General features: G+C 39.8%; 1 protein-coding gene across 2 annotated transcripts; it reads left to right on the top strand.

Annotated features, from left to right (window-relative positions):
* Positions 1-72: 72 nt before the first annotated feature.
* Positions 73-26,371, top strand: tmem63c (transmembrane protein 63C). Of its 2 annotated transcripts, none has more exons than XM_079369521.1 (23): positions 73-150; positions 11,802-12,027; positions 14,610-14,689; positions 15,652-15,739; positions 17,049-17,086; positions 17,777-17,919; positions 18,829-18,880; positions 18,997-19,105; positions 19,636-19,709; positions 19,847-19,927; positions 20,007-20,127; positions 20,319-20,452; positions 20,628-20,750; positions 21,871-22,024; positions 22,115-22,221; positions 22,800-22,886; positions 22,995-23,060; positions 23,149-23,311; positions 23,418-23,523; positions 23,923-24,090; positions 24,203-24,315; positions 24,405-24,479; positions 25,273-26,371. In XM_079369521.1, exons 2-23 carry the CDS (start codon positions 11,818-11,820, stop codon positions 25,501-25,503), a joined length of 2,523 nt encoding a protein of 840 aa, XP_079225647.1. In that variant the 5' UTR covers positions 73-150; positions 11,802-11,817; the 3' UTR covers positions 25,504-26,371. The 2 variants fall into 2 exon arrangements, with proteins under 2 accessions (XP_079225647.1, XP_079225648.1); XM_079369522.1 differs by lacking the exon at positions 73-150 and adding an exon at positions 160-326.
* Positions 26,372-26,606: the final 235 nt, after the last annotated feature.

Genomic DNA, 26,606 nt, shown 5'->3' with positions numbered 1-26,606 from the left:
TCCCTAAGCATCCTGCAGGTGTTGAATTGTCAGACGGCCCCTGAGTAGGTGGGAGTTTCTCTTGATTCTTAGTGTTGGGGGGTGGAAGAAAAAAAAAAACAGCAGCATCCTCATCAGCAGCAGACGCCAACGAGCAGGAAGCGCCCAAAGGTGAGCGATGTGAATTTTAAAATAGCCTTTCGGCGATCTAAAAGCGGACTGGAGATCTTTATTGCGCTATTTATGGCGCAGTCGTTTCCATCAAGTTACTGAGCTTGAGGAAGGTGGGTGTGCAGACTGTTGTGAGTGCTGCAATGAGCGGAGGAACAAGGAGTCACCACAAACGGGTCTGCTTAAAAAGATAATTTCCTTTTTTGACTTAAACTATTAAAAGACTAAAAGTTCTATTTGAATCGGACGTTTAAAAGCTCTCTTCACTGTGGGAAAGTCTTGTTCTTGGCTGGTTATCATGCGGAGGTTTCTGGCAGCGTGTCACTATTACACCCAAAACAGAAGAGACATTCCTGCTCCTCACTACAACACCCATTGTTCCTTGTAGAAAGAACTGGGTGGCAATTTAATGGCCCTGGCCTTTAATTTAGGGTTCCCACTGGAGTAATACAATACATTTTGTATTTTGGGGCTTCTAGTAATGCTCTAAAAATGCTTTCCTGTCTGTTTTAAGCCTGTTGTTGTACATTTGATGGAGCTATAGCCTACAGACAGAAGCTGACATTTTTGTCTAATGAGATATTGGTGTGACCTGTTGAATTCATGCTCATCCTGCTGCATTTGACTCTCCTTTATTGATGGAGATAGAAGCTATGTTTTTTTTGCATTTAAAGTCTTACATTTCCTTTCAAATAATTGACTATACTTCATTTGGTGTTATGAACCCTTCTATTTTTGGTCTTGCATATTTAAAGGCATGTTAGACTGCACTGTATATTGACTCACTTGGCCTGACATCTGCACCTGTATAATGAGGGGAAGTGGCCTTTAACATGCTGGATTTATAAAGCGGATTTTGGCATTTCAGCGGGTCACTGGAGCAGAGCATTTCAATTCAGCAAAAAGGTCTAATTATGATTGGAAAGTAATATTTTGGGTCCTTAAATGGATTTTAATGAGGACACAGAGTCCTCTTATAGTAATGATATGAAAACAGTATTAACAGGAATGGAGATCAGTGTTGTTCATTCATCAGAGCAGAGCTTTATCATTTTTGGAGAGTTGTTTTTTATGGCTTTTCAATGTTTTCCATAACTAAGAGGCACAACATTTCAGTTATCTTTTAAGTCTGCTTAATGCAGTCAGTTTAAAATGCACCTGCTGGGAAAAAAAGTCTAAAACAGAAAAGCCTTAAAAGCTTTAGAATCTGCCGGAACGACATTGAAGATGATACAAAATGATGTTGTCCTGTATAATAAGTTAAATTGCAACTTTTTACATTCCCCACTATATACTGTAACATATTACAGGAACCCTGTTGGAAATGTAAATAATAGAGGTAAGAACTCCTGCACAAAATGAAATGTATTTATTATACTAAATAGAATTGTAATGGTCTCAGGTGTTTCGATTGGCTTGTCTTCTTTAAATCTATATTTATGCTGTTGTTTTTTTCACACTTCAGTGACTTATCAGTCAAAAGATTTTCCCAAGACTATCACTTTAAAGTTTGATATGACACTGTGTGATGAGCGATCAGTCTCACAAGAAAAGCGAGCCAAAGAAAGCAGGTCCTCTTTGGAAAATACAGACATGAATATTTTAGAAGTTTCGAGGCTGTGATTGAGAAAATGGCTTGCTGTAGTGGGATGGATATCATGTTCTTGATATCTACAACATCGACCAGCCGCTGAACATGAGGACTACAGAGTGTGACATGTAAACGTAAACCTTCCTCCATGGATCTACTTTATGTGGTGAGTTTGTTTCAGCACCTGGGGCAGCTGGACAGCTTCTGAATGATCAAACATCCAACAGGCGAGTGTGTGCACTGAGCCTTTGATGTTTAATTCTGATGGTGTAAAAAGCATTTGAAATCACATAATCTGCTCCACTTCACATCAAACGAGTCCAACAATAAACACAGTAGAGAAAACTGTCCATTGATCTTTCGTATAAGCTCTTGGGAATTCAAGTCATCTGACAATTAGGTAGTTTAAGTGTGTCAGTCTTGAGCTTGACTTCGTGCTAAAATGTGAAAAAAAAATTTAAACCATTTTTTTTAATGATATAAGCAAATATCTAAACATACACAAAAAAACAACCTCACAAACAGCAGAAAATGAATATTGGTGCCTCTGTATAAACTACAGAAACAAACAAAACCAAGTGAGTATCAAAGCGGGTTATGGTGTGCTGCTGGAACAGCCTTTGTTTACATTTTCCACAGCGGACATTGACAGTGAGCGATACATTAAACTGTTCAAAGAAAGCAGGATGAGTTTATTTCATCAGAGAAAATACGTAAACATAAACAGGACAAGGTTAGCAATGGGAGGTTGCCTTTTAGGGGGAGCAAAAATCAATGCAAACTGAACCTTCCTCAGAAGCTTTACTGTGACAAATCATCTGAAGTAATTAAGCAGTAAAATCTGATTTCATGTTTCATCAAACATGTTTTTCATTGTATTGTTGTTTATATTGTCATTCAAGCCAATACTGCAGATATACAGGAATGCTATGTTGCCTTTAATACAATACTGAATATGATTTGATATTTACAGTCTATGGATTTATCTCTACACTTAATCTCAGATTTGAATTCTGATTCTGAGAGAGCAATCCATACAGTTAACAAGTCGCCCTCATGTCTGTGTCACACATAGAAATCTTCTCCTCTATAGTAGAAGGTCAGGTTGGTGTTGATGACGTGAAGTTGCAGGTGTTGGTGTGTAAAATACATCGGAGATCAGATCATACGCAAGTTGTATTTCTGTGAGTCATCTCCCTCGACACATCTCACGTCAAGAGGAGCAGGATGTGAAAAGATATGTCAGAAAACACTATGGTTAAACCCCCCGGAAGAAAAATCGGACACAAACAGACTATCTGAACAAAACCGTCACAGATGATATCATTGTTACCTGTGACACCTCAATTTGTATTCCAACAGCCTTTCTAACCACAGCGGTTATGTACCACAGGCTGGGCTTTGTTCTTTTCACGTCTTGGATTGGGAGGAGGCTCCATGCTGTTTGAGATTCCTGCTGTGATCTTTCCTGCTTTTCCTTAGGGGTCCATCGCAGTAATGCAGACGCAGGCAGCACTGTCACTGATGTAAACAGATCCTGTCCTCCTGCAAATAAAATGCAGCTTTAAGTTTAACAGACAACAAGGGACCAGCTTTAGATATTCACAGACACATACAGCTGTCAGACATTCTTATGCTCTCATATTTCACACATTTTATATCCTCTGTTTGATATGCATGGGAGGCTAATAGTCTCATCTTATAAAGCAGAAGCTCCGTCATTTTTAAATATCTGCTCATGGTGGTTTTGCATTTTTTCCTCATGAAGTGCAAATGAAATATTCCTCCTACGCAATCAGTAAATTGATATTGTTGGAGGCCTGGATGGAGTATTTCTTAAGGATAAGGGATATATTATTAATTTGACGTTTTGGGATATTGATTATTATATAGTTAATTTGGGATTATATTGAGTTTGGGTTATGTGGTAATTATTTAACTCACCTGTTCACCTTTTGTTCTCTGTGAAAGAGAGGGGGTGAGCTGGGTCACCCAATGTTTATTAGGTCGCTGTTGTTTCTGGCTCTAATTATGAGTTAATGTATGTTACCATAAATTGATTATCATTTTTCGTTCAAAAAAAGTTGAAGTTATTTTTTGTAACACAGTATTGTTTTGTAAAGAGCATCAAACAAGGTATAGGGCCCCACCTCAGCATCTCTGTGGTAAGGAAGGATACAAAAGCACAATAAGGAACATAATCTAATCAGCAATTATTGCTCTTTTTTAAAAGCAAATTAAATATCACTTGGTTTTGCTTGATTTTTGATGGCTACTGTTGACAAACATTTTTCACTACTTTATGGCATTTTAGACAGCAAATGATGATCTAAAGTTAAAAGAGAAAAACACTCCATTGCAAGTTGAGTAATGTATAATCATGTAGTGTATTTAAACATTTTCTGCGTTATAGAGGATGCTGTCCAATTCTTTAAATGTAAGATAGTGTAACTAACACTAATACTGTTATTTTAAAACAGCTGAGTCATTACCACAGCAATTAAACAAATCCAGAGCGTACTTGAAGTTCAAACTTTTTTTAATTTAGAAATTATAAGAAAATGCAACTTTCATGATAGGCAGAAAATCAGTCATAAAACTTATAGAGTGACTTCAGACTAGACACAGGAAAGACTTGAAGTTTGTTTTATAGTTGTGGTATTCTCAAAAATATGATTGTGTGATCCAATTTAAATAAAGAGTGCAGTCAGAAATCTACTATAGTTTACTAGTATAGTTTACTTTATTAGAAGCCACATTTAAAAAAAAAAACTTTACCCAATCTGTCTAAAAACACACAACTGCTGTAAACAACTTGAATGTCTCTTCCGTGCTACTTTATGTCAGTACACTGAGATGTGTTATATTTGGATTGATTGCAGTTTCAATTTTGTAGAGATGACAGTGCAGACAGTGGATATTTCTCCAAAGGAATCTTTTATGCTTGGCAGTGTTTGCGCTTTTTCATAGATGCGGGGGCAACAGTAATTTTGACTCTGTGTTTCTCACAGGACCATTGTAAGATCAGCTTCAGCAGGTTTTTCAGTGAAAGAAACTGTCGGTGGAATCTTCCAGAAGCTCGGAGTTGTGCAGAGAAAACCCAGATAAGGCTTATTTGTCAGTCAGTCTCATGCAGCACACATGTTACACTGAAACCATCAGTGATGACAGAGGCCCAGTCCCTCTGGGCAGCAATGAGGCAGACACACAGTGTCTCCCTGCAGTCACAACAGCATTTATGCTAAGTCTCATTTAGCTTTCAGAAACAGGCAGCATTAACTACAGTAGTATGTGAACTGAGCAGACACACCTCACTGAACTGTGTTTTTGCTGTGCAGGTGATAGAAAGAGATCAAGAGAGAGAGTGAGGTACAGAAAGAGGTTAGCACCCTCCCCTCTTCACTGAACAGGTGGTGAGCAGATTGTGTTAACCCCCCCCACTCAGTCTAATGAGGGTTTCCCATCATCCACACCCCCAAACACCACCCTAACACCAAGTGTTTCACAGCAGAGGCTTGTAGCTCTTGAAGAGTGAAAATAAGATGCACTCACACATTGTAAAATATACCAAGTATATGACAGACAATATTAGATTAAAAAGTAGTTGAATCCCTGTCTGAACAAACTGGTAATCTGGGCAATGATTTACAGTTCTAATTTGTAAAGGTTTGTAAAAAATCATGTAGGATAAAATGGTTTGTACAAAAAGCCAGCTCCACAAAGAAATAGCTTCAACCCCATCTGACACCTTTTCTAACAACTAAGGCCTTACAATCAATTAGATATAACGCCACCAAGCTAACTATGCTAATGTTCTTCAGGCATGGAAGAGTTTTATACAGAAAGGTTTGAAAAGTCTCCCTAAAGGATTACATGCTGTTTGAGATGTATATTACATTTCTGGATTGTATAGAGCACAGCAATCGTACCAACACAGTCACGTAAAGGTAAACTCCACGTCACATAGCTGATGTAACAGAAAGAGAGCATCAACAAGTGCAAAAACAAACTCTGGCTGTGCAGTTTTTCCCTTAACATTACTGTATATTAGGGAGCAATTGACCTTCCAGTTTGCTAAACCCAATACTTAAACCAACCAACTGCAATAGCAAAAAGAGACAGTTGTTAAAAGACTAAACCAACCAACAGAGACATGACATAAATGGTGCAGAAAACAATGGGATGTTCGGCTAACTAACATACAATACAAGACAAACCAACTGCAGCAGCACAATGCAATAATTAAGATGTTCATTAAATAGATTAAGTGTTCAGTGTTTTGTAATATGAAAGGGATAGTTCATTATGACAGTTTACTCAATTTACCAAATTTAAGGGAAATTACAAGTGGGTAGAGACCAAAACGAAGTGTAAAAATTGGACTTAGATGTTGTAGATGGCTTGAAACATGACTTCCATATGTTGGCTTTAAATCGGTTTGATGGGTAAGAAGTACACATTCACATTGCTTTATTCTACGGAAAATTAGTCTGTGTTATGTCTTCTTCTTTCCACCTGCCAGCATCCAAAAGAACTATAAATACATTTAAAGCTAAGCTGTTATCATTCAATGAATGTTTACATGATGATGTCTGTTCTCTGGCTGTTTTAGCACTTCCTCAAAGCACGTGCGAGTTTCTGTGAAAGATCATATTCTCAATGTGTCTCCTCATATCACTTATCACTTTAATCTCTTATGGATTATTAACGGCTCATTAGTGGAGGTTCCTTTTAAACAGCAGGATTTTTCCATAACCAGGGTCCCACTTTCACATTAACATGCAGAGCACAGCTAAAAGTAGCTCATGTAGCACTTTGGGCATTTGAGATTAGGGCTTTGACAGAGGAAATGTCAAACCCTTCCTGTCTACGCAGGTATCGTTGTCTCAAGTATGGAGAACTGTCTTTTCCAGCACTTAACAAGCAGCTACCTGCGGAAACTGTGTGTTTAACAAAACTGCAGCCAGTAGGAAGAGAAATAACAGCTCATAAGCTGTTGTTCTTTTATTTATGGTGATTGCAAGTTGTCCTTGGGGATATTCTTTTATGTCTCACAGTAGCTGGCAGTTGATAAGGTGCAGAGGTCTGCATGTCAGTGCAAGTTCACACGTTATTTATGATTCATTTCTCTGGCAAAAACGGCCCATCTCCCTCTCTCTCTCGCTCTCGCTCTCTCTGTCATTCCCTTAGGTAGTTGATGTGTCTTCATCTAGCAGAATGTTTAACGATGGGAGGAAAAGCTCTTCCGCCGCTGTTCAACAAATGGTTTATGTTGTTGATGAGGCTTTGGAGCCACTGTGAATTATGATCCTACAAGGAGCAGCCGTTTTTGAGTGTCATGTTTGTACATGATAACAAATTCAGCTTCTTCTCCAATGATTTGATGAAGTGGTAAACTTTTTTTCCAGGGCACTTTGTTGCACACCCCACCCCCTTCTATCTTTTCACTTTTTTTGGTAGCTAACGCACAAAGTCAGTAAGTCTGCCAGTTACAGGCTACCCAGAATACAATTCTCAGAACAAATCTTGGATTGCTCGTCAGCAGTATTGCACAGGCAAACTGACTTAAATAACCCACCTCACTTTTCCCATACCACAATCAGTACTGTTGTTTGGGGGTTTCAAACTTTAAGAAGGATACCTGTCAATATGTAACAAAGTACTGATACATTTTTTTCCCTTTTACAATTCTGATCAACTATCAGAACTCTAACAATGAGATGCTGCAGTTGCAGCACAAATATGGTGGAAACAAAGTACAATCTAATAAAGTTATAGTTTGTAGTTATAGTGATGTAGAAAAAGATCTTTTGAAATAAGTTAAGTTAAGTTATTTTAAAACTAGAAAGGTTACATCATTTACTGATATTACATTTTAGCTGGGATTGGAGGCTTTTCAGATATTATCTGCGTGTCGATCACTGTACTAATGGAATACAGACAATCACATCCATGTCATAAAACATCCCCCCGACTTTTATGTTTGTGCCCTCATCAGTAAAAATAAAATATGAGTGTATAAATTTAAGTTAGCATGTTAAACAAAGATAGAGACCATGATAAACCTTATACATGAGGAATATCAGCATTTTCTCTCTGTTATTTTGAGTGTGCTGAAAAGAGGATTATTTCTTCATCATGGTGACTCGGAGCTCATATACAATATATGGTAGATTTAATCAGGATATTATGAGGGAGTGAGATCAGTCATGTGATTGAATCAGGGTTTATTGCAAGTTATTGATCTTCTGACTTAAAGTTGAATTGTTTTGCCTCTATCACCTCAGGGGTTGTATCACCTCCCTCTCTCTCTACACACATACACAAAGATACCTCAGCTGTTTTTCTGATGCAACATGCTGGACTGAGCTAGTTGTTTCCTCTTTACAGTTTGCTGTTTTTTCTGCCTCTCTGACTCAAACTCAGGTGTATGTCATCACTTGTGAGTGGCTTCTCTACTTACTTCAGCGTCTGTGATCATAATGACTCTGCACAGGAGAGGAGAGATTTCACTCACGCTGCTAGATAGAGGCACATAGCTACTTTTCAAGCCAGACTTCAGTTTGTAATCTGCTGTGTTGGCTTGGCAGCCTGTCTCAGGGAGGAGGAGGAGGAGGAGAGAAATGAGCAGAGAAACAGGATTATAGAGACGTCAGATTAGCAGAGTTCAATAAACTGCAGAGGAAATGGATATTCCGGGATAACTGTGAGCATGTTTGATTGTTTATATGCAAGGCTGATACAGAAAGAGAAGCACCACTGAGTCCTGTGGTTAAACCTGCTGAGTCATGCTGTGACATTTGTCCAAATGTTGTGTGAAACCACACCACAGTCGGCATGTATCCCTTAATATCCCACTCGCTTCTAAAAGTGTAGAGGAAGAGTGTCACTGTTAGCATGAGCAGCCACATGGTTCACATTGTGAATGACTTGTCTGATGCAGATGGGAGCTCAGTGAGTCATTAAAGGTCTGTTCTTCTGCATGTCCGATTCTGTTAGAGCTCAGCGTGCTCCCACTTTGCAGCACAATTGTTTAATTTCTTTTATAGTAAGGCATCAATTCTGTTTGATTTAGCTCCTGTTGCTATGTCACAGCTCTCAGAGTCTCTCTGTGATGGTTGCTATTGATCAGCTCATCTCCGGGAGATAAAAATAGGCCCAGAAGAGCTTACTTTATTGTAGTCTCCACTTTCATGACTTTTTATGTTGCAAATGGAGCTGATATGATGCAAATGTCCTATCAATGAATATGTTTTATTAAGGCAATGAAATACATTCATAGGGAAATTCTAAAAACAGAACTACATGAAGCCAGGTTTCATGTGTTTTCTATGAACACTGAGTATAAATTTGTAGTTTGTTTCGTTGTTTTGTTGATTTCACAAACTGTCGGTGCAATTTGAGAGAACATGCATGCAAAACATGTATCATTTAATATAAGTAGAAAGAAATGTCTGTCTTAAATTCTGTCTGAAATAACAATTAAACTGAACTAATATTATGTGTGTTCTCAAGCTTTCTATGGGAGGAATCTCATGTATTTCTCAGAGCTCTGCATGCTCTCTTCCAGCACATTAAGTATGTGTTATTCTTAAGCAATTTTAAGCAGAATAATGATCCTTTTTGTATATCGATGGCTTTTTTCACCATTGCCAAAAGAGGAAGACAGAATATATGATATATCTGTCTTTTTGATAACGCCGCTCTGCAGACTCTCGGTGTGTGCTTATGTACATTATGGATTTGCTTTGTATCCTCGGGGGGATCTCCTTCTCAGTTGTTACTGCAAAGAGGATCAGAAGCTTTCTATCTGACAGAATCTGAATATTGATTGGCTACTAACAGAACTAGTAGGGACTCTTGCGGTGCAGAAGGAGCTGCTGAATTATTACTGTGTTGTATTTCTGTACCTCCACTCTGACTGAGACCACTCTGACAGTGAGATGTACAGCAGTTGGGCAGATCTGCTGTTGATCAGCTTACCTCCTACACCAGACATCCTGCTGTTTTGTAAATCCTTCTCAAAACTGTGATCCATCATCTGAGGAAATGACATCATTAGCAAGGCGATAAATCACACCAAGGTTGGGTTTCGGTGATGTGTGCCAGTTTGGAGGCCTTAAGCTTCCTCTCCTCTCTCCCACTTGTTTTTGTCTCGTGTTACCTTGCAGCTCTTTTGAGAGTTAATGATGCATTCTTAGCCACAGAGCGCACAGCGTGTTTACTACAGAGCATGTTGTTATGTAAGAAAAACAACGTATCTGTTTATGTTGTGGAAGTTCATTTTGACAGCATGTGATGATTGATGTCTCTAGCTCAGGTGTAATCGCTGTATTGATGCAAAGCTTTGTCAGCACTCTGTTGCTGCTCCATTTCCCTCAGACTGTTTATTCAGTTAGGAGTGTACACAAGCCAAGCAGCTGCGACTCAGGACCGGATTGATTGAAAGTGAGGAGAGTGTGTGTTTGCTGGAGGACAGATGGTTCTGTGGTCATGGCTGTGTGAATGATCATATTCTGTACATGCATCAGAATATGGCAATAACAGCCAATCTTCTACAAGCTGTTCAAAAAGACATAGAAGTACACAGCTTGAGCTTTACTCTTGTTCTGAGTCTTTATTCAAATATGTTTCTTGTGTAAATGGACTCATTAGCATTTGTATGTTAATCATTAAGGCTTTTAAAGCGGCTGCAGTATATCTGTCATCCGATCAGTGTGTCTCTTTTATGTGATCTGTCTCTCCTTTATCATATACAAAAACAGCCACGGATGAAATACTGCTAATGGACTGTTAGTCAATAGGCTGATCTGTACAAATGCTAGCTAACTGAACAAAACGGGTGGCAGCTTGTCAGAGAGAATAGACCACAACTGTTTGAAAGAAAAAGAAAAATCCCACTTTAGAGGTTATATTTTAAACCTCCACGATTCCACTGAAAATACACAAATACTGGTTAGTGTATCCCACATAAATACAGGAAGTTTTGGGTGAGGAGGAATGCAAAAAGGGGGAACTGTGGCATCAAATAAAATGTCTAGGGCTCTAAACTATAGGTTCAAGTAAAACAATTGACCTTCTTTTAAAACATTTTTGGTCTTTCATGGCTTTATTTTCAGTGTTAGGGCAGTGGATAGAGTCAGAAATAGGGGAGAGATAATTTGTGAATGACATGCTTTAAAGAAGCCTCTGACTGGATTTGAACCAGGGCCACCCGCTTAGAGGACCATGGCAACGAGGTGGTTTTGTCTGAAATGGGGGGCTTTATGTGGTTTGGTATGATGGGTAGCTTTTGTTGGCTTACATGAGCAGATTTTGTGGTAACTGTCGGTCCATAGTTAGCAGGTTAAATTAAGAGGAATTATATTGTCAATGCGAATGGGTAGAGCTTTACTAATTATTTTCATGTATGTGTCAATAGGTGATAGCTGAGGCTTTGTGTTGGATCTTTGTCTGTCCTCGGTTGCAATGACAGAATGGCAGTGTTCATGTGTTTAGGAGTTTTAGAGGTATGATTAATTCCTTGACACCTGATGAAATTGTTGTGAAATTGTTGTTTGGCGTTTGGTTGAGTGCTTTAAAACATTCATCATGTGTGAGGGGTTTATCCAGGACATTTGCTTGATCGTTTGTTAATTTGGGAAGGTTTATAAGGTCTCTGGAAATAAGAGATGCTTCCTGTTCATGGTTACAGGACTAGGATTTGCCATAGAATGATCTGGAAGGGTTGCTGATGTGTTGAATCTTTCACTGCAGAGATTAATGACTTTTTTTTCCATCATAAAGTTGGAATTCAACACCTATTTATTAGTTGTTGATGAATTCGAATGGGTTATTAGCATAGGAGTCATTTAATTGTTATTCCATTTTCAATTCTCATTTCTTTTTTTCTTGTATGGTGAATATGTTATGACTTGTTCTCTCATTACTACTTTGGTAATTTCCCATTATGTTGTTGGGGATAATTCTTGATAATCATTTAGCCCATTCCTGTAAATCTCAAACAATTGTGTAAAACAGCCAACTTGTCTTTGCTAAGAGTCTATTTGCCTCTCTTCAGGTATGATTCAGTCCTGATGGCACACTCTGAACAGTTTGAGACGTTAGCGCCACCTGTGGATGGGAGGTCTGTGGAGCTAGATGTTCTGAGCTTCTTGGACTCGCTTGGAGACGGAAACAGCACAGCTGAGAGATGTTATCGCTCACACTCCCGCAGGAGCGTCCTACAGGGACTTCCGTTTGGAGGGGTGCCCACGGTCCTCGCCATAAATGTGGTGCTTTGGATGGTAAGAATTCACATTCACAAGACATAATTTATAATATTCACAGTTTATAAAATAAACTACAGAAGGACATTCTCATTTAAAAAATCAGACTGGAAAATATTTCTGTATAATTTACCAATAGTCCCATGTTCTTTGATAGCAGGTGACTTTTGAAATTGTTAAAAAAAAAATGGAGATCGGGGATGTACCTAATTTATTAATGATTGTTTTAATGATTTAGTTTCCATTAAATTGGTTCATTTTAAAAAATTCAGAAGCAAAATATCCCTATCCATACAAGTTCCACCCATGATGATGTCCTAAAATGTTTACCCCAAACACTTTCCTAAAAATGAGTCCGTCTATTAGATTAAACATAAGCAATTAAGATGAGATCAGATTATCCTTTATTCATTTCACAAACAGAGAAATTTACAGTGTTGCAGCAGCAAAGAAAAGAATAGCAGAAGAAAATCACTAAGTACAAAATTGAATTTGTATACCTTTGCAGCTCAGTTGGTCTTGACAACAAGGTTCCTGAAAATACACAGAGCTGCCAACACCCTGTTGAGTTGTAATGAAGACCCTGATACAAGCTGGCAGCGCATGGTGACACATTGTCAGAGGACTGTTACTGTAAAAATAAAGCGTCTAATGGAGATGCTGTCTCAAACACTTCTCTCTGAACTTGACACTAATAAAGTACAACAGCAGAATCAGGAGTGAAGCATACGTGTAAAAAATGCAAACACTGTGTGCTTTAAAATATTTCAAGTGTTTGGATCTCTCACCTAAGCATTACATTTCCTGTGAGCATTTTTTTATAACGTGTTAATAAAAAGACTAAACATGTACTAAAATGCCTTTTTATGACCTACAAAAGCAAACAAGACCATCAGCAAATACTGTTTTATTTCTTCATAGTTGTAATTAATGCCTCAGACTGCTGCTGCTGTGTATATGTGAGAGGAGTTGATTGACAGCTTGCTACCAAAACAGTTTAATTTTTTAGCACTGCACTTGTTGTGTACATTGTTTGGTGGTTATGGTTATAAACTCCAGAGCAGAATATGCTGTAGTCAAACGTTGGGCTGATGGAGACTGACATTCCTTAAACAGTCCAAAGACATGTTTTATTATCTTTTACATTCATTCAGTTACACTTTTCTCTTCTGATCCAGGAACCTTCATCACCTTGCCAAACTCTGTAGCGCCTTTTTTTGTCTCCTTTTTGTTGCAGCATTAGAAAACAGTAATTTCTAGGCATTTTTAGGCTGGTGTTTGGGCTTAACATTGTCGGACATCACCATGGGTGGTTTGAGGCTTTGGTCTTCCAAACAGGCTTCCAGGCTTCGGGTCCAGCCTGTGGCTCCTTACATGTCATCCCTCACTCTCTCCCTTGTTTCCTACTCTATCCACTGTCCCATCAAATACCGAAAAAAGCTCAATCATAAATCAACAAAACCCACCGCATAAAATCTCAATTCACCTTTCCTTTCCATGTAAACACTGTCGGCAAACATGGTTCTATGTTTAAGCTCTTGTCTACAGTTGATAATGGGCTTCAGTTTCACTTGTCAGTGGCCTTGGTCCCTCTGTCAGGACTTGTCAAGTTTTATCTCTGCACTCACATCATTCTCAATCTGACACCTTTGTCCCTTAATTGGCTCATTTTATCATTGACCCAGTTGCCAAGACAACAGAGAGAGTTGAGCACTGTGTCTTAATAACAGGCATGAGTCAAAGAATGCCCCCCCCCTCAGGTGACAAGAGCACGCCTCTGCATCAATTCCATTATCATAGAGGGGGGGGGAAATCATCTGTGGGACCTGTTAAGAACACCTACGCATCAGGATGAAATCAAATAAAGCAAGAGGAAGAAAGACAGTGAGATGATGTCGGGATTCTTATGTCAGTATGGAGTTTGAGCCCTGAAAAGGTGGATGTGAATTCAGTGCACACTCATTCATCTTCTACATCGCAGTGAAGGATGCCCTGATTGTTTATGCCTGCCTATAAATCACTCAAACATGAATCATTCAAAGTTTAGTGGCAGCTTCTTCTATTAAACGCCACTGCTCGCTTTACCAAATATCTCAAATCAATGAGTTAATCATTTAATGTTGCATACAAATTAAACGTTCATCAGCACTTTTACCCAATTTCCATTTGTCAGTATTCATCTATCATCCCCCAGTTATGCCTTTCAGCATAAATTTTATCAGCATGACTCCACAATTGTGAACTGTTATACTGTATGTCATTGAGTATGTTTTAATCTTCTTTATTCCATCTATGTGGAGTCTATTCAGATGCATTCTTGCCTTTGACTAGACTCATTCTTCATTAGTGATCAGCATGTGTTCTTGTGTGCATGCTGACCTGTCTCCGGTTGTTTCCAAGACAACCACATACTACTCTAAAGAAAGAAGGTGGTGCTAGATTTTTGACCTTTTATTCAAAGGCTTTTTATGAGATAGGCTAACAGGCTCCAGCTTTCAAATGAATGAAAATGTTTTTGCAGATGAATACGTAATGAGTGTATGAGGGTTTGAATGAGATACCCAGTAGGTCATTATGGATGTTTGCGTTCTGTGTTTCAGTTCCTGTTGCTCATCTTCTCCTGTTTGAGGAAGGCCGCATGGGACTACGGCCGCCTGGCTCTGCTAATGGAGAACGACAGGTGAATCTATCTACTGCTGTCTTGCGCACTTTCTGATCGTTGAGCCACGTCCACATTTAAGATGGAGAAATAATTCCAAGTGGAGCCACTCCTGAGTCCGGATCCTTAAGGCTGCAGCTCCCTCTGCTGGTAGTACTTAGGAAACAAAACAAAAAATGAAGGTTTAAATATATTTTGTTAACACTTAAATGAATTTAAGATATAGGCCAGACATAGATAGACATAGTCCTATATATTCAACGAGGATGTTGAATATATAGAGATTTTATCAGCATATGTTGCTCAAACGCAAGAAAAAAAGCATTTTGGGGTGGAACGATTTTCAGATGCATATTAACACACACACACGATGGATGTGGATATTATAGAAAAATATTGTTTGTTTTGTCTATTATTCATTTTGGAGTATTTGTTTGACAATCAAAACATTTTTTTAATTTGGTTGATCAACAAGTTGAATTTATATTTCCAACTATTTCTTTTTAGATATTGTTACGGTTACGTAAAAGTGCACCTATCAGTCAGCATGAGTCTGCAGTGTTTCCTTTCCTGAGTCTGCAGGCTTGATTATTTCTGGATGACCAGCAGTCGCTTCACAGCGCCCGAGGGCAAGCATCATCTGTGTGCTTTCCCAAGTAGCCCTCTGTCATGCTCATTTAATTATCCTTCTAAATTTGACACGCTGTTGTACTGACAGCAGAGAAAATATCCATAAACTCAATCATCACTGTGGCTTTATTGGATTTGAATGTATTCTATTGTTTTATTTCTTCTCTCTGCATAAACACACACTTGGATTTATGTCAGACAGGTACTGTGCAGGCTGTCCGCTGCAGTGACATTCAGTTTTAGTTGTTTTTCTCTTTAACAGCCCTGAAATGAATTCAATCAGAGGGTGTTCATAAGGTCATGTCAGGCAACAATCGATATCTTGTTATTTCTTTCTTTATCTTCCAATCCAGTCTCACCTCCCTGTTTTATGGAGAACCAAGTGAGAAAGAGAAGTCTCCCTCTGAGTCCAGCCCCTCTGACTCTGAGACCAAGGACATGGTGAGTGGGGTTTTTTTGTAGTTTTTGAGTGTAAACATTTCAATCAGTTCCTAAAGTGCCAATGAACCCCTTAACAGCATTTCAGATTGATGAAGCTGCTCTGTGGATTTCATCCTAACAAACGGTGTTGTGTTTACTAACCCAGAAACCTGCATTGTTCACTTACAGTGTTAAGATACTTTGAAGTTGCAATTGATACTCCAAGTTGTATTAACAATAGATTAAATATCCATATGTAAAATGAAAAGGAGGTCCCACTGAGTGAGATCATTCTATCATGCTGTCACTTTTATTGTTTTAACGTTGCTGTTTTACAAACCATAGCAGTCAAATGTGTTGGCAAAAAAGAATAATGATTGCTCTCTGTTTAGCAGTGGACTTACTGACAACACAACACCTTACTACACCTTAGCTGGAGCTGTTGGAGCAGATGAGAGAGCTAAAAGTCTTAGTAACTAAGTAAAAACAGATTGAATTATTCCTTGGTCCAAAGTCCTTCAATGTTTCGTGTTGTCACTGTTTTATGAATAGTACATTGTTTCTTAATTTTGTCTCCTGACACCTCACTGTTACCTGGCTGTCTTAGGAGATATATTCCTCTAAGGCTGTGAGGCGTCACAAGGGATTCAAGGATGTGTTTTTACATATACACCTATGCAGAATGAGACTTATATCCTCTAAGAACTAAATAGGATGATTCAAGTTAACAGGAAAGGCATTTAAGGAGGAGACTGACACACTCTGGTTGTCTGCAGAGCACAACATTAGATGACTTTATTTGAACAATCAACATGTATCAACATTTCCACGAATGTAAAGTGGTCTTCCCGATCATGTCCTCATCCATTAATGGTTGCTGTCACAGTTAATTTTTCAGTGCTGTATTCATTTGTAAAAATGCAGCTTGCTGCACTTTTACAATAAAGCCACTTGTCCAAGTTGAAACTGTGTCACCATTTGTAAGAGTAAAGTTTGGATCATGACTCAGCCGGGCTGCCTGTGACTCTGTGACACCTGTGTAACAAACTGAGGTCACTCCCTGTGTGTTTACAGCCGTGTAAGACAGAGACTCAGACTGGAGTCATCGCACTGTGCCTACACAGAGCTGAGGCTGCAGTAAAGTGGTTACTGCTGCAGGCTAGACCTATTAAATCTCCATCTCTATGTCACTCTGCAGACCTTATTACTATGCTAATGGAGGATGCATGCACATATCCAGATGTGGTGTGCACAGACTTGCATACAGATGTGATTCATTTTCCTAAATAACACATCTATTTCATGTTGTATGATTGTCGTCTCCTTGCAGGGTTTCTGCTCTTGGCTCTCATCACTTTACCAAATGAAGTAAGTACACAAAGTTGTTGCCCTTCTAATTATTTCACCCTACTTTGATGCTAGCTCCTATTCTTTTATTGGCTCTGTCTTCAAAGTTAATGTTACCGTTGAATGTAAAGTCCTGCGTTATATGTCACTGAGCAGGAAAAACAAATAAGTCTGAGCTCCTGCCGTGGTTTCCACTTGAACATTTGCACTTGCTCGAGTCTGACTGCACACAACTGGTTTAGGCTCATAAAAAAGGCGATGTTCATGGTGTCCATGGTTTCCATAGTATAATGGTGGAGTTTGGGTGCAGCTTTTTTTAGCTCTTCATGCCGCTGGCTCACCCAGGGATCCCTGGGAAAGTTTAAACCCACCCTGCAAGTTCGCAATGTGTGGGCTGCGTATGTGAGTCCAGAATGCACCTCTCTTTTTTTGGCATGCTTTTTTTTTTTTGCTTCTATTTTATGAGACTGGGTTTCCTGAAGCCACAGCTTCTGGCACCAACATGGGGGTACCACCGTTTTAAACATGATGATGTATAAACTCGTGGCCCTTATGTCCTCGCGGCAGAGCTATGTACAAGTTAAAGACTTGAGGAGTGAATCGCTTAAGCTTTCTTCCAATTCGGATTTTGTCACAGAAAAAAAGAGTGTAATGGTTCTCTCAGATTAGATAAAGAGATTCTCATTCTTGTGTTCCTCTTTGTTTCTGCAGGGATGAAGAGATCCGTAGTAAATGCGGCATTGACGCTGTGACATACCTGTCCTTCCAGCGCCACATCATCCTGCTCATGACGGTGGTTTGCCTGCTGTCTTTGGCCGTAATCCTGCCGGTCAACTTTTCCGGGAACCTCCAGGGTATTTTGGTCCTTTACATGATGGTCTAGCTGGCCTGACTGTTTAAAAAGCAGAAAGATATCCTTAACCTCAGGAGAGACACATAGAGCAACCTAACAGAGAGCGAAGCCAGGCCACACAGAGACAATCACATAGCTACACATGAAAGGGTTCATCGGCTGAACGCAAAGAAACTTGAACTTTGTACAGTCTGCGGTCAAGCTGAGTTAAAAAAAAAAACACACAAAGCATTTTGCATATGAAATAAGATTAAATATATATATATGAAACAAGATTACCGTAAATATAATTTTAGCTTTAAATGACCCATACAAGGTTATAATGAAGTCAAACCACTACTATTTTCAAACACAAAGGCTGCACTTCATCTAATGGGAGTTTCTAGTATGTCAGTGGCAATTCATCAAGTAGGACTGTGAAAATAGAAAGCGCTTCATTTCCTTTTAACATACACATGTAGTTATCAGGAGTTGGATGAGGCAGAAAATTAGCTGCTAAATACAAGTAGAAATGCCTTTTGGCAGTAGTGTGCTTATTTTGCTGGAAGTGTTGAGTAAGTGATTCCATGACTGCATGAAGTACAAGAGCCATTATAGGAGCAGAGCTATCCACAGAAACTTTTTTTTATTACTGCTAGCTGTCATCTTATGGGCCAGTGTGTCACCCTGGTCATTAAATAAACCAACACCCTCTGACAGGCTGCCACAGCAACAGCAAACAAGGAGTGCCCCAATTAGAGCTGCACGACTGCAATGTTTGATTTATTGTCACTGAGATTAGAGAGATTTAATTAAATGGTTTTCGTGACATAGTTCCATTGCTTCAGCCTCCAGACAAAAGAGGAGTTTCCTTGAAGTCATTTAAAAATGTTAAGTTTCGCTGTTATGTCATGTTGCATTATTCCTACAGGAGACAGTCCTCAAAACTTTGGAAGAACAACACTGGCTAATGTTAGTGCAAAGTAAGTCCAATGCTCCATGGATGACATCAAATCTCACCAAAGAGCACAGAGCAGTGTGAAAAACACTGGACTCTCTTTATGCGCATATGTTACAGCAGTGTTCTTTTGCCTCACAGGGACAGCTTTCTGTGGCTCCACAGCGTTCTTGCTCTGGTCTACTTCATCTTAACAGTGCTGTGTATGGCTCACCACTCCGTACGGCTGGAGTACAGAGAGGATGAGAAGGTTTGTCTCCAACACATTATACTGTTTTAATATTAAAAGCTATTTTTTCACTGAAAAAAAACCCAACAACTCACTTTTATCAAGTCAATTTTCATACTTTGGTACTTAAGCATGGTAATTAGCACTTAAAACAAAATGCAGCCAAGGCTGATGGGAATTTCACCATTTTTACAAGTATTTCATCATAAACTAAAACTCAAGCAGGATTTTATCTCTATTGCTGCATTTTTTTGAGACTTAATGGATCATCACAGTGATTATAATTTATCATCTGGGGAACACGAATGAGTGCTCAATTTAAGTGTCAGACGATAAGAGAGGAAAGACATCACGATTATAGAGTGCACAGTGGACTCGACATGATGAAATTACCCATTGGTTTGTGTATAACCTTTGTGAACCCTCAGTTTGTGATTATCAACATCTTTGATTTTTGAAACCACTGATGACTATATTTGGACATTTAGGCTGACATGCATTATATAGTCTCTGTTGAGGTGGATGTAACATCATTTATTATTGTGTCACAGGTAGCCAGGACGCTGATGATTACCGGCATACCAAGAGAGATATCTGACCCAGGACTTATCACCAAACATTTTCAGTACACATTTTCCCTCTCTATTTCACTCTATTTTTTGTATTGATTTGTGTAAAGGAAGCCCTGCCCATCCTTTTTGTACACCTGTAGATGCTCTCATCACCATCGTTATGATTTACTCCTTTCGTTCCATCCACTAGTGAGGCCTATCCCAGCTGTACTGTCAATGATATCCGTTTCTGCTTTGATGTCCACAAGCTGATGAGGCTGGACTTAGAGAGGTACAGTAAGAAAAATAAAATAAACACGAGAGTTGCACAAAGTGTGAGCCTCGTGTCTAAAGGGTGCTGTGTTTTGCAGGCGCAAGGCGATGAAAGGAAGGCTGTATTTTGCCACAAAGGCCCAGAAGGAGGGAAAGATCATGATCAAGACCCATCCTTGTGCTCAGATATTCTGCTGTGACATCTGTGGCTTTGAAAAGGTACTTTTTTTTATCAGAAACATTTGAATTAGAAAGATGACTGCTGCACAGAAAGTATGTCACCACTGGATGGCACTGCTATCCAAAAGAAGGTACATGCAACAGTAACGTCTCTTGCTGTGTAAATCAGTGGATTAATCTGAGGGTAAAAGATGCAGGGAGTGCTGTAGGCTTTAATTTTTGATCTGCAGGTGGATGCTGAGCAGTACTACAGCGAGCTTGAGGAGAAGCGCACAGACGAGTTTAATGCTGAGAAGAATCGCATCACTATGAAGAGGCTAGGCATTGCCTTTGTGACTTTCCGTGATGAGAGGATGACTGCTGTGTGAGTAAACAACAGCATGACATCATGTTTATGTCGTCTCATCAAAACCATGCCACAGTAGGAAGCAACTATAAAACTCACAGAGTAGACTCATAAGTAGTTATAGCTTTGGCTATTGTGGACTTTAGTTGTATTTTTCTACATCTTTTATATGGTCGACGTTTTGTTTTTCCAGCATTGTGAAGGACTACAGTCGTGTGCACTGCCGCCGCAAACCCCAGCAGTCCAGCATCACCACTGTGGTGCAGTCACAAAAGTGGGGGGTCAGCTACGCACCTGCTCCCAGTGATATTATATGGTTAGTACTTTAAGGGTCTTACTCCTCTTAATTTCTCCAATCAATCGAGCAGACTTTATTTTTAGAGCACTTTTCATACAACAACAATGTAACACAAAGTTTTTTTACATAAATAAAAACAATATGAGCATCCAAAATCCTTTCACAACGTAAAACAAGAGGAAACTGGATCATGAATTTTTGATAAGGAAACACTGGAGCTTGGATGGAAAGATTACATTTCAAGACACCTCAAAATAGACCTTCGCACATCCATTTCATAAGACGGGTGCGTAGGAGAGCAATGTGTCCATCAAAAACTTAGAGGTAAACCCCCGCACACTGTCTTAACTTGTAAACATACACTTATTGGCAACGTTTTGGTACTAGACCTTCACCAGGCAAACAGTGACAGAATAGGACAATGATTAAATCAAACATGGTCAATATACACGTTATTATTATCCAGAAGAATAATGTAGAACAAGATAAGAAAATACTCGGAGATTACAAACAATGACGTATGAAAGCACAGAAAACCTCTCTCGAGTCTCAAACAAGCCACTGACTTCATCACATTTGAACTTTTCAATAACTCCAAAGAAAGGCCATGTCTTGTCCTGTGCTTGGTTTCATTCCAGCAGGCAATAGGAAAGCAGTAGACGTCAGATAGACGTCCGTTCAGACTCACACTCACACCTACAGTAGAATCAGATTATTAACCATGTTTGGACTGTGGGAGGTCACCAGAGCACTCTGAGGAAACCCACTTGGAAACATAAGATGAGCCTGATATCCAGTGTGTAATGAAAGACCTAAAGAAGGCTTTTCATTGAGGCAAGATACACATATGGTTGCAGTGTTTGCAGTTTGCATGAATGTGTTTCTGAACCAACTGGACGACTGGAGCAGGTACTTGTTTTCCTCAATTAAAAGTAGAGCACTGAAGTGTGCTGTTTCCAACCTTCTCTCCTGTCTAGTAGAGTGGAAACAACTCACATATGAGAGGCCACTGAACAAGCTATTTCAGGCTTATGTCAATACATTAAGAGCAGGAGTGTCAGCAGAAGACGAGAGTGTTAAATGCCCTGTCTGTTTCTGTGAATTGAGACACTTCTTTTTTCCCTCCATCACCTTGCAGGGAGAACCTGTCAGTGTGCGGTTCTCGCTGGTGGCTCCGCTGTGTCCTCCTCAACATCCTCCTCTTTCTGCTTCTCTTCTTCCTCACCACTCCTGCCATCATTGTCAACACCATGGACAAGTTCAACGTCACAAGGCCTGTGGAGAGTCTGCAGGTCAGAGTTTTAGATTAAGATGTAAGCTTCAAGCTGCTTTTACCGCCTTTTTTTGTTTCCCTTTATTAATCTTCTTGTTCTCCAATCCAGAGCCCGGTCATTACACAGTTCTTCCCTACCCTACTGCTGTGGGCTTTTTCTGTGCTCCTGCCCTTCATCGTCTACTACTCAGCCTTCTTTGAGTCCCACTGGACCAGGTACTCACCAGCTATCGGCCTCCTCTCTTCTCTCTCCGCTGAAATGGAATTTCCTTTTAAAGGAACCCTTCATGTGAAGCTGTCCATCATCCTCTCACCTCTCAGCATTCCTTTTTTATCCTTGTCTAATTTATTTTTCTCTTTTTCACCCTGCTGCACTTTTTTTACTCTCTCCCTCCTTCTACTCGCCACTCTCCCTGCACTGTTATTCTGGGCAGGTTGTCATAGAGATCTCCATGTGAGAATAATGATATGCACAGTAGTCACAGCGCGCAGAGGAGGAGGAGCGGAGCAACTGTGCACAGGGAGACATCCTCACGCAGCACCTATGAGCATCCTTTTCTTTACATAACTACCCCCTCTCGACGTGTTGAGCAGGCATGATGTGCGAAGCAGCGAATGCAAATCAACTGTTTACTGGAGTGCAAAGCGTAGTTTATGCTAATGAATCCGATGATCCATTTAATGTAGAGTCAGCTGACTTAGAATAAATTACTGGTTGAAGGGAATTTTCTAAATGTGATTTTGAGCTAAATAGGCCTCCCATAATGATATTCTTACGATCCCATGTTTCTTAGGTCTGGGGAAAACCAAGTCACGATGCACAAGTGTTTTTTACTGCTGGTCTTCATGGTCATCATCCTGCCGTCACTCGGTTTATCCAGGTACACTTAGAGCAGATCAGAACACACACACTACTACTTGTTTTATACATATATGTATTCTTGTATTTGTTTTTTAATTAATTCTCCACCTATTACATTTGTCTGTAGTCTGGACCTTTTCTTCACTTGGCTTTTTGATGTAAACTTCCTGGATGAAAAAGAAGTCAAATTCCAGTAAGAGGACTCTTTTTGTCGAAATAAAGTCACAGCTTGTAAAAAGTTTATCTATCTCTGTTTATTAATTGGTTGTGTATTTTTTCAGGTGTGTTTTTCTTCCAGACAACGGTGCATTCTTTGTAAACTATGTCATCACATCCAGTCTGATCGGCACTTCTATGGAGCTGCTTCGTGTCCCGGGACTGACAGTGTACGCCCTCCGACTTTGCTTTGCCAAGTCCCAGGCTGAGCGCATTCACGTTAAAAGGGTGAACTAAGCCTCTCGTGCTTATCTCACTGTTTTCTTTTCAGGTACATTAGAATATATAATTTTTCTAAATGTGAATTTCTCACTGTTTGTTCTTGCCTCTGCAGAGTCAGGCGTACGAGTTCCAGTTTGGCCTGGAGTATGCCTGGACCATGTGTATATTTGCAGTCAGTATGACCTACAGCATCACATGTCCCATTATTACTCCCTTTGGTAAGCAATATAAAGTGACCCTCTGTGTCTCCTCTCTTTTTGTCACTCCTCTGCATCCCATCACATCCCCTCGTAGTCTTGTTTGCGATTTCTCTCCTCTTACTCTGACCTCGCTCTCCTCTCCTGCCTGCCAGTCCGATGCAGACTGTGTGAATTTGCTGCTGTAGTCCCAGACACCAAGACACAGCGAGCTGCGAGCCAGACGCCCACTCTGCTCCTGTCTCTGTCTAGAGCTCACCAAGCTCCTATTAACGTCTGAAGTCAAATTCTCAGTCCATAGAGGCCTTTTCACATAATTCCCTGCTGTTTTCTGCCCTTTATTCTTATTATTTTTGCAGATTTGTATTTTGTTCATGTAAATATTTCTTCTCATTGTGTATGTGTTTTTGTGCCCTCTAGGTCTGCTTTATGTTATCCTAAAGCATATGGTCGACAGATACAACATCTACTATGCATACATTCCTACCAAACTCAACCAGAGGATCCACAGAGCAGCCATCAGCCAGGTCATTGTGGCTCCAATCTTCTGCATGTTCTGGCTGCTCTTCTTTTCTGTGCTCAGATTAGGTGACTTATAACTCCCTTTTCTATCCTGTCACCATCCTAGTAGCTGTCACTCTATGGTTTAGTGCACATAATGACATTGTGGCATTGTAATTTCTTCCCCTTACTGTCCTAGGTCCAGTTCATCCCATCACCCTCTTCACCTTCGTGTCCCTGCTCTCGTCTGTTGCCTTCTCCCTCTTCCGCTTGTGCCTTAGGAAGCAACCAGACAAATCATCAAGCTACCAGGTCAGCTACTCTGTACATCACTCGGATGAAGTTCAGCTAAAGATCCACTGATGCTCAATAAATAGTTTGTATGTTTCCTTTTTTTAAAGATGTCCGATCAGCCAGCAGAGGGAACGTTCACAGATGCAGACAGGAGTACTGTGACATCCACCACTGCCTCCAGTGTACAGTGCAACATTATTCTTCTATGAATCTAACACATTTACGAAGCATATTGTTTTAGTGTTTTGTTCTTGGTCCAAACGTGAGTACGTTGCAGAGCAGCAAAAATACAGTGTGTGTGTGTGTGTGTGTGTATATACACATACATACATATATATACACACAATATTTTATTAATACCTAACATAAACATAGTCTAGTTTGCTATCTTTTTTTAATTTTCACTAGCACCAACTTAAAAGTCAAGTTATTAAATAACACTAGACTGTACGCTTTGTAATTTCATAAAGAGACCAAACATTAATCCTTAACAACAAGTGCAACAAAAACAACGTCCTTATAATAGGCCAAAAATGTTGAGCAGAACTAGATTCATAGGCGAACACCCAACTGCCACTGACTCATGGGCTGAGACGATAGGATGAAAGGAGGGACATAAAGAATTCAAAGGATCTAGAAACTTCTTTCATCATAGAGTTAAACATGAACTTTCCACAGTGTGGTTCTCAAAATATTTTTTTCGAATATAAAATCTTTTCAATTTACTGAAATTATCCGAATTATTAATCAATAATAAGTTAAAAACCTAACTTTGATGCAAAGATATCATGTCACTATTAAATTATGAATAGAAATAGACGCATTTATGGATATTGAGATCGAGTGTTGGATGGGAAACAAACCCAGATTAAAATCCATTTTTATCCCATAGCCTCACCACCAGCCTCATTAATTGCATTGAGTGATTTACTGTTTGGCAACATCTGAAACTTCATGTTGTTCTTCCTCCATCAGCTCTTTGTGGCGACTGTACTGCTGGAGCCAGAGCTGGCTTTGACCCCCATGCCCTCCCCTGCCCACCACAGCTACGGCGCCATGGCCAGTTCACAGAGTTTAAGCCATGGCCCAGCGGAGGAAGATGATTGCGAAGAAGACCACACCCAGACGCATGAAACTAAGCTCCAAGACCCTCCAGAACCCTACTGCTCCAGCCCTCTCATGGACAGTCCAGTTGGATACCAGTAACACTAAATCCCTCTAATCTAATTTATCCTGTCCTTTACTGGGGAAAACAGATTGCTGCAGGCTGCATTGCTGCATTTTTGCCACTGAGCTTCGACTCCAACTAGGCTGCCTGGGACCCTCACACTAGATTGGGCTTTTCAGAGAGGATGAAGAACAGGAAGAGGAAAGATGCTTGAAAATACACAAAGCAGATAAAAACTTAAATTTAACAGCCAGGAGTTTTAAAAAATCTCCTAAACCTGAACGCAAACATCAACACTGAGATAGAAACATCCACTCTCAATTTACAGATTCTTTTGGTTAAGCTGTTGAATAATCCATAAGAGGGATTTACTTACTTCTAAGGCTTCATTTGCAAGATAAAAAATGTTTATACTAATCAAAGTAACTGGGGAAGAAGCTCCTTTGGGCTGGTATCAGAGATACTCTGTCCATGCGGTGCCTCTTGGACATGAGTGGAGGTGAAAGTTCCCATCAGAGTGGGTGGTGTGAGCAGGCTTGCCCTGGCAGACTTACACCGCGGTCTGGGCACGGGTGATTTCTGGTGCTTCTACGGCAGAGCTCTGGGAAGCTGAGGGTGAGGGCAGCTAGTTGTGAAGCCATCTGCAGTGAGAGGCCAGACAGACGGAGAGGCCGAATGTTACTCAGAGATTCGCTGTAATTTATGTCCACTTTCTCCGAAAAGGCACAAGCAGCTTGACTGCACCTGCAGCTTGATGTAACTACTATCAAGTTGAAGTTGCTATTTTTGCTACAGTATTATTGGGTGTCATTGATGTTGAGGTTTTGGTTTGGGGTTGGACTACTAAAAAATGGTCATGGATTTACAGAGCTCTCTTTTTATTTATTTTAAACAACCTGTTTAACATTTTGATGAGTAATTTGTTATCTTGCCAAGAGTTCAATGAGAGATTGATACCACTCTTGTTCCTCGACAAAAAATATAAAGCTACAGCTTATAGCTCGCACCCTATTAGCTTAGCTTAGCATAAAAAGAGGTTGAAACAGACTGGAAAGGCTAGAAACACAAGCTCTCTGACTTAATAATACATTCTAGATCTAATTATCGTTTAAGGTGTCCTATTTGGACTACAAGAGAAAGT

This window comes from Symphodus melops (genome assembly GCF_947650265.1).
Source record: "Symphodus melops genome assembly, chromosome: 19".
In the NCBI taxonomy this organism is placed as follows: domain Eukaryota; kingdom Metazoa; phylum Chordata; class Actinopteri; order Labriformes; family Labridae; genus Symphodus; species Symphodus melops.
Note: the sequence above shows the minus strand (reverse complement) of the source record. Positions and strands in the feature narration are given on the sequence as shown.